We start from the raw sequence: 16535 nt of genomic DNA, 5'->3' as shown, positions 1-16535 counted from the left end.
GGGAAGCAACGTCAATAAGAAAGTATAATTGTTGCAAATTATACAACACAAAAAAAATAAATAAAATAAAAAACACACAAAGTAGAGCGAAAGATATGGATGGTACTGAAACTAGTTAAACCATTATATTAAACCATTGTATCAACTTTATACCGAATGTGGGTGATTTGGTTCCCACAGAGAAACGCAACACATGTTTAATGTACAACGTTACGCAAAGAGAGACATTTAAAAAATCGCGTTTTGTGACTTAAGATCAGAATAATTCTGTTCGGCCTTATTGGTAGATCTTCAGTTATCACTCAAGGACTTCTGGCTTTCTGCTCACCTGCTGGCTCTCAAAGGTCCAGGTGCTGTCAGGTAGAGACGCATCCAGAACACTGATCGCCTCCTTAAAGTCAGTGGTGCTGCTGGGTTTAATCAACGTGAAATCGCTGTACTCTGACATTGGAGACATGCAGGACCTGAAGGACTGACTCTGAGACATCATGTCTCCTCCCAGGACCTCCACGTACTTTATAGGTCCATCCGTGTTGAGCTGAATCTGCAGGTTTCTGTTGGGGTTCTTGTAACCATCGCAGTCGCTCCGTGTCATGCAGCAACTATCGCTGCTTCTGCTGCTCCTCATGCATTTAACCGCTAAGATGAGAAACGTCACCAGAGACAGCACGGACACCGAGGCCAGAGAGAGAATCAAATACAGAGTGATTCTCCCAGTTTTCTTGCTGGGCTCGGCCACTTTCTGTCGGAGGTCTAAGATGGGCTCATGGAGGCCGTCCTCCAGCAGGATGGACACCGTGACGGTGGCGGACTGGACCGGTTCCCCGTCGTCCTTGATCTCTATGAGCAGCCTCTGAGAGGACTCGTCCTGCTCGGACACAGCGCGTTTAGTCCTCACCTCCCCTGTGTACAGGTTGACCGTGAACAGAGACGCGTCTGTGGCCTCCGTTATTTTGTAGGAGATCCAGGCGTTATGGCCCGAGTCAGCGTCCACGGCCGTCAGCTTCGTGACCAGGTGTCCCGCTTTAGCGGAGCGGGGCATCCTCTGATGAGAGAGGGAGCCCAGGGCAGCGGAGGAGGGGTAAATAACAGCGGGGGCGTTGTCGTTCTGGTCCAGGATAAAAACATGGACAGTGGCGTTGCTGCTGAGAGACGGAGAGCCCTGATCCTTTGCCTGAACCCGAATCTGAAACACCTTCAGTTTCTCATAGTCAAACGAGTGCATGCTGTAGATGCTGCCGTTATCTGAGTTAATGTAAACATACGAGGAGACAGACACGTCCTGCACTTTAGAGTCCAAGATGGAGTAAGAGATCTTCGCGTTTTCACCAAAGTCCAGGTCAGAAGCTGTTACTGAGTACAGTATAGAGCCTGGTACCACATTCTCTTTTACATACACATTATAGGAGGGCTGAGTGAATACAGGGGGGTTGTCATTCACATCAGTGATGCTGACGGGTATGATTTTCTTACTGGATAGAGGAGGAGAACCTGAATCAGTGGCTGTTATCTCAATATTATACTCTGAGGAACTCTCTCTGTCTAAAGCACCACTGGTAACCAGTGCATAGTTATTAGAAAAAGATGGTTTCAGATTAAAAGGAGAGCCTTTCGTGAGTTGCAGCGTCACTTTGCCGTTATGATCAGAATCAAGGTCTCGTGCACTGATTAAAGCAACCACAGTACCACTTGGGGCGTCTTCGCGTACTGGCTTAGGCTCAGAAGTAAAAACTATTTCTGGAACATTATCATTGAAATCTGTTATATCAATCTGCACGCGACAGTGGCCTTCCATTTCAGGGCTACCTTTATCTTTTGCAGTTACATCAACGTCATATGACTTGATGGTTTCATAGTCTAACTCCCCTTTAAGAGTAATTTCACCTGTTAAAGGGTTAATATCGAAGATTGACAATACAACATCTGGTGTCCGAGAACCGAATGAGAATTCAATTTCACCATTTAAACCTTCATCTGCATCTGTTGCTTTGGGCTTTATAACAATAGCGCCCTTTATACTTGTTTCACTCAGGGTTACTTTGTACACTTTTTTTTCAAACACCGGGAAGTTATCATTATTGTCTAGCACGCTGATGGTTATTTGTGAGGTTCCGGATCTTGGTGGATTCCCACCGTCTAATGCTGTCAGTAATATTTTGTGAACAGCTTTTTTCTCTCGATCGAGAGGTTTTTCTAAAACAAGTTCTGGGACGGTCTTACCACCCTCAATTTCTTTTATTTTGAGGGAACAACACTCATTTTTACTAAGAGTATATGATTTTAATGAATTACTTCCGACGTCGGGGTCTGTTGCGCTCTCCAAAGGAAAGCTTGTGCCAACTGCTGCAGATTCTGCTAATTTTAAAGACAATTCATTTGAAAGGAAACTCGGAGAATTGTCATTAATATCTCGTATTTCTACTTCAATTCTGTGTAACTGTAGCGGGTCCTCTATAACCACTTGCAGAGGTAGAACACAGCTGGCGCTTTGTGCACATAAAGCCTCTCTGTCTATTCTGTCATTCACCACCAGCTCGCCCTTTCCCGCATCCACAGTGAAATACTCTTTATCAGCCTCAGAAGCGACACGCAGCTTACGGTCAAAAACGTCTGATAGTCCCAAACCCAGATCTTTGGCTAGATTTCCTACCACGGAGCCCTGTTTGAGTTCCTCTGGGATGCTGTATCGGGTCTGTCCATTTATTGTACTCCACAAGAGAAAGAAATGATGCCACCAAAGAGCTTGCCATCTCCAGTCTCGATATCCCATTGTCTTTGTCATCCCCGGTTCAATGTACTGCATCATTTCCAATCCACAAGAACGGCGAACATAAAGTTAAAATCCGTATTCCGAGAGCGTGATATATTCCCTTAAAAATATGCTTGTTCATGGTTAAAGATTAAATTACTATAGAATCATAAACTCTGAAGAGGCAATATGAACCATTTGCTTTCTCTCCTCCATCCCCGAGCATTGTGATTTGGTGCTGAAGCTGGATGGGGGAGGGAGTAGATCTCTTTGTACAGTTCAGAAAGCTATTGGTGCACAGCATCCATCTCTCACATCCAATGAGTGAGAGGGAAACTGAGCAGCTTCGTTAAAGGCACAACTACCCCTATGCACTATAACGAAAAAGAAAGGGACACAACCATGAGATGCCAATCACATGTCCATGCATTGTACCCATGCCGAAAATAGAAAAGTATAATAAAATCAATAGTTCTATTTATTAATTAAAAAACATCACCAGTACACATTTAATTTGATTTTGGCTTCTAAATGTAACCAACCGCGTTGCTGTGAGTATACATATGAACAGGTCATGTACTGAGTTAAAACAGTTATGTGTTATTTTAACGGTCAAGCATTTTCATCGTTACCCAGAAGCCATCAAGAACAGTACTACTGAGTGTGTGCCCTGCGTGCGCCTCGTGTGTTAGAGTCGCTGTCCATCACTGTGGTACTGAAACGCTCAGCTCGAAAAACTATTCAACATCCAACTCACTCTTCAGGTCAAATAACAACAGCTGCTATGTCACACATGCTGTCGAATTTATTTACACAAATTCCCAGTTTTACTTTGTATTTAAATGTGTTATTTACATTTCAAATACATAAACTAACAAGGTAACACACCCCAAATCTTAACAGTGAAAGATGCAGTAACTGTGTAATTTCTTGGCAGTTATGCAGCAAAGTAGTATTCTTACAAAAGTGTATAATATCATTGTTTCTTTTACTCTTTTACTCTCTGCTCACCTGCTGGCTCTCAAAGGTCCAGGTGCTGTCAGGTAGAGACGCATCCAGAACACTGATCGCCTCCTTAAAGTCAGTGGTGCTGCTGGGTTTAATCAACGTGAAATCGCTGTACTCTGACATTGGAGACATGCAGGACCTGAAGGACTGACTCTGAGACATCATGTCTCCTCCCAGGACCTCCACATACTTTATAGGTCCATCCGTGTTGAGCTGAATCTGCAGGTTTCTGTTGGGGTTCTTGTAACCATCACAGTCGCTCCGTGTCATGCAGCAACTATCGCTGCTTCTGCTGCTCCTCATGCATTTAACCGCTAAGATGAGAAACGTCACCAGAGACAGCACGGACACCGAGGCCAGAGAGAGAATCAAATACAGAGTGATTCTCCCAGTTTTCTTGCTGGGCTCGGCCACTTTCTGTCGGAGGTCTAAGATGGGCTCATGGAGGCCGTCCTCCAGCAGGATGGACACCGTGACGGTGGCGGACTGGACCGGTTCCCCGTCGTCCTTGATCTCTATGAGCAGCCTCTGAGAGGACTCGTCCTGCTCGGACACAGCGCGTTTAGTCCTCACCTCCCCTGTGTACAGGTTGACCGTGAACAGAGACGCGTCTGTGGCCTCCGTTATTTTGTAGGAGATCCAGGCGTTATGGCCCGAGTCAGCGTCCACGGCCGTCAGCTTCGTGACCAGGTGTCCCGCTTTAGCGGAGCGGGGCATCCTCTGATGAGAGAGGGAGCCCAGGGCAGCGGAGGAGGGGTAAATAACAGCGGGGGCGTTGTCGTTCTGGTCCAGGATAAAAACATGGACAGTGGCGTTGCTGCTGAGAGACGGAGAGCCCTGATCCTTTGCCTGAACCCGAATCTGAAACACCTTCAGTTTCTCATAGTCAAACGAGTGCATGCTGTAGATGCTGCCGTTATCTGAGTTAATGTAAACATACGAGGAGACAGACACGTCCTGCACTTTAGAGTCCAAGATGGAGTAAGAGATCTTGGCGTTTTCACCAAAGTCCAGGTCAGATGCTGATACTGAGTACAGTATAGAGCCTGGTACCACATTCTCTTTTACATACACATTATAGGAGGGCTGAGTGAATACAGGGGGGTTGTCATTCACATCAGTGATGCTGACAGGTATGACTCTCTTACTGGATAGAGGAGGAGATCCTGAATCAGTGGCTGTTATCTCTATATTGTATTCTGAGGAACTCTCTCGGTCTAAAGCACCACTAGTAACTAGTGCATAGTTATTAGAAAAAGATGGTTTTAAACTGAATAGAGAACCCTTTGTGAGTTTCAAAGTTACTTTACCGTTATTACCAGAGTCGTGGTCTCGTGCACTGATTAAGGCTACAACTGTGCCACTCGGTGCATCCTCTCGTACAGGGTTTGGATTTGAAGTGAGAATTATTTCTGGAGCATTATCATTAATGTCTATTACTATTACTTGAACACGACAGTGGCCCTCCATCTCAGGGACGCCTTTGTCTTTTGCAATGATATCTATTTCATGCATTGGACTGCTTTCATAGTCTAATGGCCGTGCTAAGGAAATATCACCTGTACCCGGATGTAAATTAAAAATAGACAACAATTTTTGCGGCGTGTGTTCTGCAAATACGTATTCAATCTCTCCGTTAACACCTTCGTCCGCGTCAGTTGCTTCAACTTTTAGAAGTAAAGAACCAGCCACATTATTTTCATGTACAGTCACATTATACAAAGGCCTTTTGAAAACAGGGACGTTGTCGTTGTTGTCGAGGACAGTCACTATGATTTTTGTGGTTCCAGTTTTGACAGGATTGCCTCCGTCTAAAGCTGTCAGTAATAACTGATGAACACTTTGTTTCTCTCTATCAAGTGATTTCTCTATCACTAGTTCCGGAACCTTTCGGTTACCAGACAACTCTTTAATCCTTAAACCAAAACACTCATCTTTACTTAGAGTGTAAGATTTTACCGAATTACTACCGACGTCCAGATCCTGTGCTGTTTCTAGAGGGAAACGTATGCCCGTGGCGGTAGATTCTGCTATCTTTAAAGATCGCTCCTGTGTTGAAAAAATTGGAGAATTGTCATTTATGTCTCTTATTTCCACTTCGATACGGTGTAGCTGTAGAGGATTCTCCGTTACAACCTTTAACGGCAGCACACAGCTGGTGCTTTGTGCGCATAAGTCCTCTCTGTCTATTCTGTCATTCACCACCAGCTCGCCCTTCCCCGCGTCCACGCTGAAATACTGCTCGCCAGCCTCAGAGGAGACACGCAGTTTACGGTCAAAAATGTCTGATAGTCCCAAACCCAGATCTTTGGCTAGATTTCCTACCACAGAGCCCTGTTTCAGTTCCTCCGGGATGCTGTAGCGAGTCTGTCCGTTTATTGTACTCCACAAGAGAAAGAAATGATGCCACCAAAGCGCAAGCCATCTCCAGTCCCGGTATCCTATTGTCTTTGTCATCCTTGGTCCGTTAGAACACGTTATTTCCCATCGAGATATTCCTCAACACGACAATCCATCGCCAGAATGGACACTCCAATACAAATAAATCATTAAATAATTGGTATTAAAATATATATTCTGGTCGCTTTCGATGAGCACATCTCCTCTCCAGCTCACTGTGAGGGTTACTGTGCTGTGGCTGATGGGGGATGGAATAGATCTCTTTGTACAGTCCTGTATGCTATTGGCTCACGGCATTCATCCCTGCTATCCAATCACAAAGAGCTAACGCTGCCTATAAAGATACTGCACCCCCTCAAGGTAGCAGAGCATTTGGACCAATGTAACACTATGGTGTCAAATTCGACTGATAATCGAAAATACAAAAACTTAAAGGTTAAAAAAATCAAGGATATAATTCCAACCACCCTTTTCCGATATATATATATATATACAATATATTTGCAAACGATTGAGAACTAATCAGTATTTAAATATCAATCAGTAAAACATATTAAATTCACAAGTGACAGCATTTTAAAAGGTGTAAGTAACGTCTGATTATTAATGGAAATATAGTTGCAGTGCTTAAAAAACATTTTGATGATTATAAACGTTCAAAAGTTCGGATTTAAATTAAATATATACCTTAGAAATAAATTATTGAAATAATTGATTCGCTAGAAATCTGTCAATTGAAAACTTTTTTAATGAATATTTATAAAAAAACTTTATTATTTTCATTCCTAGTGGGATTTAAAGCCATAAAAAACAATGCTAAGCCTGTCCAAAGAACGATCAAAGCTAATTTAGGATAACAATGGCTGAAAACCTGTATAAGCTGGTCTACTGTTTTCTGCTCACCTGCTGGCTCTCAAAGGTCCAGGTGCTGTCAGGTAGAGACGCATCCAGAACACTGATCGCCTCCTTAAAGTCAGTGGTGCTGCTGGGTTTAATCAACGTGAAATCGCTGTACTCTGACATTGGAGACATGCAGGACCTGAAGGACTGACTCTGAGACATCATGTCTCCTCCCAGGACCTCCACGTACTTTATAGGTCCATCCGTGTTGAGCTGAATCTGCAGGTTTCTGTTGGGGTTCTTGTAACCATCACAGTCGCTCCGTGTCATGCAGCAACTATCGCTGCTTCTGCTGCTCCTCATGCATTTAACCGCTAAGATGAGAAACGTCACCAGAGACAGCACGGACACCGAGGCCAGAGAGAGAATCAAATACAGAGTGATTCTCCCCGTTTTCTTGCTGGGCTCGGCCACTTTCTGTCGGAGGTCTAAGATGGGCTCATGGAGGCCGTCCTCCAGCAGGATGGACACCGTGACGGTGGCAGACTGGACCGGTTCCCCGTCGTCCTTGATCTCTATGAGCAGCCTCTGAGAGGACTCGTCCTGCTCGGACACAGCGCGTTTAGTCCTCACCTCCCCTGTGTACAGGTTGACCGTGAACAGAGACGCGTCTGTGGCCTCCGTTATTTTGTAGGAGATCCAGGCGTTATGGCCCGAGTCAGCGTCCACGGCCGTCAGCTTCGTGACCAGGTGTCCCGCTTTAGCGGAGCGGGGCATCCTCTGATGAGAGAGGGAGCCCAGGGCAGCGGAGGAGGGGTAAATAACAGCGGGGGCGTTGTCGTTCTGGTCCAGGATAAAAACATGGACAGTGGCGTTGCTGCTGAGAGACGGAGAGCCCTGATCCTTTGCCTGAACCCGAATCTGAAACACCTTCAGTTTCTCATAGTCAAACGAGTGCATGCTGTAGATGCTGCCGTTATCTGAGTTAATGTAAACATACGAGGAGACAGACACGTCCTGCACTTTCGAGTCCAAGATGGAGTAAGAGATTTTGGCGTTTTCACCAAAGTCCAGGTCAGAAGCTGAAACTGAGTACAGTATAGAGCCTGGTACCACATTCTCTTTTAAATATACAAAATATGAGGGCTGAGTGAATACAGGTCGGTTGTCATTCACATCAGTAACATTTACATGTATAGTCTTCTTTGTCGACAGAGTAGGAGAGCCTAAATCAGTAGCCGTTATCTCAACGTAATACTCCGGGAAACTCTCTCGGTCTAAAGCGGTGCCGGTAACCAGCGCGTAATTATCTGAAAAGGAGGGTTTCAGATTAAAAGGAGAACTCCTGGGCAGCTGTAAAGTAACTTTACCGTTGTCACCGGAGTCTAGGTCTCGGGCACTGATTAACGCTACTACAGTACCACTTGGTGCATCCTCAGGCACAGAGTTTGGTTGGGAGGTCAGAAATATATGTGGGGCATTATCGTTAACATCCAACACTTCAATATGAGCAGTGCAATGTCCCTCCATTCTCGGAGTCCCTCTATCTCGTGCTCTAAAGTCTATTTCATAATTTGCATTTGTCTCAAAATCTAGTTTCCCTTTAAGACGTATTTCCCCACTGAATGAATCAACATCAAACACAGATAATACACTATCTGGTGTGTGAGTTCCAAATGAGTACTCTATTTCCGCATTTGGACCCTCGTCAATATCTCTTGCTGTCAATTTAAGGATGGATGCACCTCTTACACTATTTTCGCTCAGAGAGACTTTGTAAATATTCTTCTCAAATACAGGAAAATTATCGTTAATATCAAGCACATTTATGGTTATCTGCGAGCTCCCAGATTTCACAGGGTTCCCACCGTCTATAGCTGTTAGTTGAAGCAGATGAACAGGCTTCTTTTCTCTGTCGAGAGATTTAGACAAGACTAGCTCCGGGACTTTCCTCCCACCAGACAAATCTTTAATCTTTAAACTAAAAAACTCGTCTTTACTCAAAGTATAGGACCTCACTGAATTCACTCCGACGTCAAGATCTTGCGCTGTCTCCAAAGGAAAACGTGCCCCTGCCGCTGTCGACTCTGCTATTTGTAATGTTATGTCTTGCGAGGGGAATCTTGGAGAATTATCATTGATATCTTGTATTTCCACCTCAACTCGGTGCAGTTGTAACGGTTTATCGATGACGACCTGCAGCGTCAACACACAGCTGGGGCTTTGTGCACATAAAGCCTCTCTGTCTATTCTGTCATTCACCACCAGCTCGCCCTTCCCCGCATCAACGCTGAAATACTGCTTACCAGCCTCAGAGGCGACACGCAGTTTACGATCAAAAACGTCTGATAGTCCCAAACCCAGATCTTTGGCTAGATTTCCTACCACAGAGCCCTGTTTCAGTTCTTCCGGGATGCTATATCGAGTCTGTCCGTTTATTGTACTCCACAAGAGAAAGAAATGATGCCACCAAAGCGCAAGCCATCTCCAGTCCCGGTATCCCATTGTCTTTGTCATCCTTGGTCCGCTAGAATGATTTCCCATGTAGGTTATTGAAAAGCCGACAGTCACCATCCATTGCCATAATGCATTATTCCAAAACAAAAATCCCAAATTGGTTCATACCAAAAACTAGGCAAATATTTTTCTTTTTTAATCCTGAAAGGAGCATCTTTCCCTCTCGTTCAGCTGGGTGCAATGTAACTGAGTACGGTGCTGAGGCTGCGTGGGGGAGGGAATAGATCTCTTTGTACAGCTCTGAATCCTATTGGACCACCATACCTATCTACCATCCTATAAGAAGGGGGCGAGTAGTGCATTTAAAGACACAGTCGGCCTTAAAATGATCTTCATCGACTGATGCAGAGTTTGGAAAAGAAATAATAAGAAGCAAGTTAGACGTCGCAAGTAATGTTAATGAAAACACAAATACTCTCCGTGTTATAGTTATTTCAACTTTTGATGAAAGCATCTATTCGTGACTTAAATGATGAAAAGGATATTATTATGCAGTAACTGAAAGCAATTTACCCCCGTTATAAAGGAGCCTACTGAGTGTGTCGCTGTCCAACTGTGTGGTGCTGAAACAAAATGCCTTTCATATAAATGGGGCCTTCCAACAACCATAAAATCAAATACCATACATGTACACAATGCTAACTGCAGAATTGGAGCGTGGGCACAAGGTAGACCTTTGAAACAATGCCAAATAAAATATGTGAGCAACAGAAGTCTAGCATGTATTGTTGTTGATTGTTGACGAAGATGGCACGGTTGAAATTAGTATGAACATCTAAATATCTTATTATTAGCCAACTGAAAACACGACGGTCAACGAAACGATTATATTATATGACAGGGTTTATAACATTATAAGTGTAAACTACGGATAATATATAAGGATAAATACCACCAGAACACTGCACAAAGTTTCGTTTAGAAAAAAAAAAACATCATGTGACGGATTACTTCGACCCAGAACCATTAAATAACATGTCAGGACAGAAAAACAAAACAAAAATCTATATATAACAAATTAAAATTACACACTGGGTCTATGCTTTCTGCTCACCTGCTGGCTCTCAAAGGTCCAGGTGCTGTCAGGTAGAGACGCATCCAGAACACTGATCGCCTCCTTAAAGTCAGTGGTGCTGCTGGGTTTAATCAACGTGAAATCGCTGTACTCTGACATTGGAGACATGCAGGACCTGAAGGACTGACTCTGAGACATCATGTCTCCTCCCAGGACCTCCACGTACTTTATAGGTCCATCCGTGTTGAGCTGAATCTGCAGGTTTCTGTTGGGGTTCTTGTAACCATCGCAGTCGCTCCGTGTCATGCAGCAACTATCGCTGCTTCTGCTGCTCCTCATGCATTTAACCGCTAAGATGAGAAACGTCACCAGAGACAGCACGGACACCGAGGCCAGAGAGAGAATCAAATACAGAGTGATTCTCCCAGTTTTCTTGCTGGGCTCGGCCACTTTCTGTCGGAGGTCTAAGATGGGCTCATGGAGGCCGTCCTCCAGCAGGATGGACACCGTGACGGTGGCGGACTGGACCGGTTCCCCGTCGTCCTTGATCTCTATGAGCAGCCTCTGAGAGGACTCGTCCTGCTCGGACACAGCGCGTTTAGTCCTCACCTCCCCTGTGTACAGGTTGACCGTGAACAGAGACGCGTCTGTGGCCTCCGTTATTTTGTAGGAGATCCAGGCGTTATGGCCCGAGTCAGCGTCCACGGCCGTCAGCTTCGTGACCAGGTGTCCCGCTTTAGCGGAGCGGGGCATCCTCTGATGAGAGAGGGAGCCCAGAGCAGCGGAGGAGGGGTAAATAACAGCGGGGGCGTTGTCGTTCTGGTCCAGGATAAAAACATGGACAGTGGCGTTGCTGCGGAGAGACGGAGAGCCCTGATCCTTTGCCTGAACCCGAATCTGAAACACCTTCAGTTTCTCATAGTCAAACGAGTGCATGCTGTAGATGCTGCCGTTATCTGAGTTAATGTAAACATACGAGGAGACAGACACGTCCTGCACTTTAGAGTCCAAGATGGAGTAAGAGATTTTGGCGTTTTCACCAAAGTCCAGATCAGAAGCTGATACTGAGTACAGTATAGAGCCTGGTACCACATTCTCTTTTACATACACATTATAGGAGGGCTGAGTGAATACAGGGGGGTTGTCATTCACATCAGTGATGCTGACAGGTATGATTCTCTTACTGGACAGTGGAGGAGAGCCTGAATCAGTGGCTGTTATCTCAATATTATATTCTGAAAACCTCTCTCGGTCTAAAGGACCACTGGTAACTAGGGCATAGTTATTAGAGAAGGATGGTTTTAAAGTGAAAGGAGAACCTCTGGGTAGTCGCAATGTCACTTTACTATTATTACCGGAATCAGCGTCACGTGCATTGATCAAAGCTACCACTGTGCCACTTGGCGAGTCTTCACGTACAGGCTGTGGTTCAGAAGTAAGAACAATTTCTGGAGTGTTATCATTAACATCTACAACATCTATCTGTACACGGCAGTGACTCTCCATCCGAGGAACTCCCTTGTCTTTTGCAGTTATTTCAATTATGTAGGACGTGGATTTTTCATAGTCCAAGTGTCCTTTTAAATGTATTTCCCCCGTTACTGAATTTACTTCAAACACTGATAAAACTGAATCCGGTGTCCGCGAGCCAAATGAGAATTCTACTTCTGCGTTCAGACCCTCGTCAGCATCTGTTGCTTCAATTTTGATTACAAAGGTATTTTTTGCAGTATGTTCCCCAAGCATAATTTTATATATATTCTTATCAAACACTGGAAAATTGTCATTTACGTCCAGCACTGAGATCGTAATCTGTGATGTTCCAGACATGACTGGGTTTCCCCCGTCTAATGCAGTCAGTAGCAGTTGATGAACCGCTCTCCTCTCACGGTCAAGGGGCTTCTCTAACACCAACTCCGGCACTGTTTTGCCATCTTCAACTTCTTTCATTTTTAATGTAAAACAGTCGTTTTTAGTCAAAATGTAGGATTTAACTGAATTACTGCCCACGTCAGAATCTTCTGCACCTTCTAGAGAAAAACGACTCCCCACTGCTGCCGTTTCAGAGATTTGTAAAGACAGTTCTTTTGTATGAAAACTAGGTGAATTGTCATTTATATCTTTTATTTCTACCTCAATCCGATGTAAACTCAGCGGGTTTTCCAGAACAACCTGCAGAGGCAACACACAGCTTGCGCTTTGTCCACATAAAGCCTCTCGGTCTATTCTGTCATTCACCACCAGCTCGCCCTTCCCTGCATCAACACTGAAATACTGCTCATCAGCTTCAGAGGAGACACGCAGTTTACGATCGAAAATGTCTGATAGTCCCAAACCCAGATCTTTGGCTAGATTTCCTACCACAGAGCCCTGTTTCAGTTCCTCTTGTATGCTGTATCGAGTCTGTCCGTTTATTGTACTCCACACGAGAAAGAAATGATGCCACCAAAGCGCAAGCCATCTCCAGTCCCGGTATCCCATTGTCTTTGTCATCCCGGATCCGTTAGAATACGTTATTTCCCATCGAGAAAATCGACATCCAGTTCCAACGAGCGTCAGCTATCCCCATAAAAATATGTGAAGGATTTTTGTTCATGTTTGAAGCTCAAATGAGCGATTTCTTTTCAGCTGGGATATGAGCGCATCACCAAACATCCTCCAGCTCTTTGCATTGTGAACGTCTACAGTGCTGAGGCTGCAAGGGGGAGGGGATAGATCTCTTTGTACAATGCTCTATGTGATTGGTGCACAGCATCCATGCCACCATCCAATAGGAACAAGACTGAACAGTGCTTTTGCTGCGCTTAGAGTCGACCTAGATGTAGTGCTGCCAGTGAAAGAAGTCAGATGCATCATTTCATTCATGTGGTTTAACAACTTGGGTTTTCAAATAATACGCCCAGAAGCCAATATTAGCTGAAGTAAACCAAGACAAAAATGCATCCGCTTTTCAAAGCATATTTTAAAGTCGTTTTTTTTTTACTCAGACACAGTTCAGGTTATGTGATTACAACGTCTGCCACCATAATATTACCCAAACTATTGTATATGATACATAATGTATGTGGATTTTTAGGGAAAACAATACAACTTGTTGGCGCATTGAGAGGGGATGGTGAATATATGCAATTATTGAGTGTGCATCGATAATAGCATAATTATAAGTGGACAATAATACACAACATATTATACTGATAATACAAGGCGTGCTTTCAGTTTTTACCACGCAAACATGATTATCAGACGACAACCAAACAGCGCGATGTGATTCAATTAAAAAACTATGAACGGGCCATCATCATAAACGGTCATCTGCTCACCTGCTGGCTCTCAAAGGTCCAGGTGCTGTCGGGTAGAGACGCATCCAGAACACTGATCGCCTCCTTAAAGTCAGTGGTGCTGCTGGGTTTAATCAACGTGAAATCGCTGTACTCTGACATTGGAGACATGCAGGACCTGAAGGACTGACTCTGAGACATCATGTCTCCTCCCAGGACCTCCACGTACTTTATAGGTCCATCCGTGTTGAGCTGAATCTGCAGGTTTCTGTTGGGGTTCTTGTAACCATCGCAGTCGCTCCGTGTCATGCAGCAACTATCGCTGCTTCTGCTGCTCCTCATGCATTTAACCGCTAAGATGAGAAACGTCACCAGAGACAGCACGGACACCGAGGCCAGAGAGAGAATCAAATACAGAGTGATTCTCCCAGTTTTCTTGCTGGGCTCGGCCACTTTCTGTCGGAGGTCTAAGATGGGCTCATGGAGGCCGTCCTCCAGCAGGATGGACACCGTGACGGTGGCGGACTGGACCGGTTCCCCGTCGTCCTTGATCTCTATGAGCAGCCTCTGAGAGGACTCGTCCTGCTCGGACACAGCGCGTTTAGTCCTCACCTCCCCTGTGTACAGGTTGACCGTGAACAGAGACGCGTCTGTGGCCTCCGTTATTTTGTAGGAGATCCAGGCGTTATGGCCCGAGTCAGCGTCCACGGCCGTCAGCTTCGTGACCAGGTGTCCCGCTTTAGCGGAGCGGGGCATCCTCTGATGAGAGAGGGAGCCCAGGGCAGCGGAGGAGGGGTAAATAACAGCGGGGGCGTTGTCGTTCTGGTCCAGGATGAAAACATGGACAGTGGCGTTGCTGCTGAGAGACGGAGAGCCCTGATCCTTTGCCTGAACCCGAATCTGAAACACCTTCAGTTTCTCATAGTCAAACGAGTGCATGCTGTAGATGCTGCCGTTATCTGAGTTAATGTAAACATACGAGGAGACAGACACGTCCTGCACTTTAGAGTCCAAGATGGAGTAAGAGATCTTCGCGTTTTCACCAAAGTCCAGATCAGAAGCTGATACTGAGTACAGTATAGAGCCTGGTACCACATTCTCTTTTACATACACATTATAGGAGGGCTGAGTGAATACAGGGGGGTTGTCATTCACATCAGTGATGCTGACAGGTATGACTCTCTTACTGGATAGAGGAGGAGAGCCTGAATCAGTGGCTGTTATCTCAATATTATATTCTGAGGAACTCTCTCGGTCTAAAGCACCACTGGTAACTAGTGCATAATTATTCGAAAAAGAGGGTTTAAGAGTAAAGGGAGATCTTTTTGGAAGTGTTAACGTAACTTTACCATTATCACCGGAATCAAAGTCACGGACACCGAGTAAAGCCACGACAGTCCCACTGCGAGAGTCCTCGGGCACAGACGTAGGTTTTGAAGTCATGACAATTTCTGGGGCGTTATCATTCACATCTAAGACATCCACCTGCACACTGCAGTGACCCTCCATTTTTGGCGAGCCTTTGTCTTTTGCACTAATATCTATTCGATATGAGGGTTGAGTTTCATGGTCCAGCTGATTTTTCAAAAATATATCTCCCGTTACAGCATCAATATGAAATACTGACAACACCGCTGGTGGTGTGTGTATGCCAAGTGAGTACTCAATCTCTCCATTTACACCCTCATCTATGTCTGTTGCTTTTGTTGTAATGACAAAAGAACCATTTGCACTGTTTTCTTGAACAGCAACTTTATAGAACGTATTCTCAAATAACGGACCATTGTCATTATTATCAAGCACGTTTACAGTTATTTTTGAAGTGCCAGTTTTGACCGGATTTCCTCCATCCATAGCAGTAAGAAATAAATTGTGAGTGGATTTTTTCTCTCTGTCCAATGATTTATTCAATACTAATTCTGGTATTTTACGCCCATTTTCAATTTCTTTAACTTTTAAAGTGAAGCAATCGTCTTTGCTTATTGTGTACGTCTTTAATCCGTTACTCCCAACATCGGGATCCTCTGCACTCTCTAAAGGAAAACGCACACCTACTACGGTGGATTCAGCCATTTCTAGTATGTGATCGCTTTTGAGAAAACCAGGAGCATTGTCGTTTACGTCTCTTATTTCCACTTCTATTCGGTGTAACTGTAGCGGGTTCTCTATTACAACCTGCAGAGGTAGAACACAGCTGGCGCTTTGTCCACATAACGCTTCTCTGTCTATTCTGTCATTCACCACCAGCTCGCCCTTCACCGCATCAACGCTGAAATACTGCTCATCAGCCTCAGATGCGACACGCAGCTTACGGTCAAAAATGTCCGATAGTCCCAAACCAAGATCTTTGGCAAGATTTCCTACCACAGAGCCCTGTTCCAACTCTTCCGGGATGCTGTAACGCGTCTGTGCGTCTATTGTACTCCACAAGAGAAAGAAAGTATGCGACCAAAGCGCCCACCATCTCCAGTCCCAGTATCCCAGTCTCTTTGTCATCCCCGGTCCGTTACAATGAGCTGTTATTTTCCATCGAAATAGTGTTCAGGCGAGGTAAATGTTAAAATCCATCAACGACAAACTTGCTGTAATCCAGAAATATCCATTTATATACATGCACCATGAGAAGCAGATACACAGTATATTATTTAGTCTGAGTGTTTAAACGCATCCTCCTCTCATCTCGGGCTCGAAGCAATGTACTGGCTACAGTGAGGATGGATGGGGGAGG

General features: G+C 44.8%; 3 protein-coding genes across 27 annotated transcripts in view; all 3 read right to left on the bottom strand.

The window, feature by feature from the left end:
• Positions 1–16535, bottom strand: part of LOC137791955 (protocadherin gamma-C5-like) — a 220533-nt gene that overhangs the window by 15687 nt on the left and 188311 nt on the right. For 2 of the 25 annotated variants that reach the window (XM_068587192.1, XM_068587241.1), the window contains exon 1: positions 329–2991. The exons of 21 other annotated variants lie outside the window; for them this stretch is intronic. In XM_068587192.1, the coding sequence (XP_068443293.1) occupies positions 329–2806 (2478 nt within the window). In that variant the 5' untranslated portion in view covers positions 2807–2991. Of the gene's footprint in view, positions 1–328; positions 2992–13849; positions 16509–16535 lie in introns of those variants that run through there. 2 more of the 25 variants (XM_068587264.1, XM_068587202.1) reach the window with 2 other exon arrangements.
• On the bottom strand, positions 3741–6593 carry LOC137792046 (protocadherin gamma-C5-like). The gene has a single exon (XM_068587451.1). It carries the CDS (start codon positions 6212–6214, stop codon positions 3746–3748), a length of 2469 nt encoding a protein of 822 aa, XP_068443552.1. The 5' UTR covers positions 6215–6593; the 3' UTR covers positions 3741–3745.
• LOC137793907 (protocadherin gamma-C5-like) lies at positions 7043–10693 on the bottom strand. The gene is made up of 2 exons (XM_068590343.1): positions 10569–10693; positions 7043–9524 (listed from the first exon to the last, which is right to left on the bottom strand). Exons 1-2 carry the CDS (start codon positions 10610–10612, stop codon positions 7043–7045), a joined length of 2526 nt encoding a protein of 841 aa, XP_068446444.1. The 5' UTR covers positions 10613–10693.

This window comes from Clinocottus analis, unplaced genomic scaffold (assembly GCF_023055335.1).
Source record: "Clinocottus analis isolate CAN_PGR_092001 unplaced genomic scaffold, fCliAna1.0.p SCAF_10, whole genome shotgun sequence".
Taxonomy (NCBI): domain Eukaryota; kingdom Metazoa; phylum Chordata; class Actinopteri; order Perciformes; family Cottidae; genus Clinocottus; species Clinocottus analis.
The sequence above is the reverse complement of the archived record's forward strand: the minus strand, read 5'-3'. Positions and strand labels throughout refer to the sequence as shown.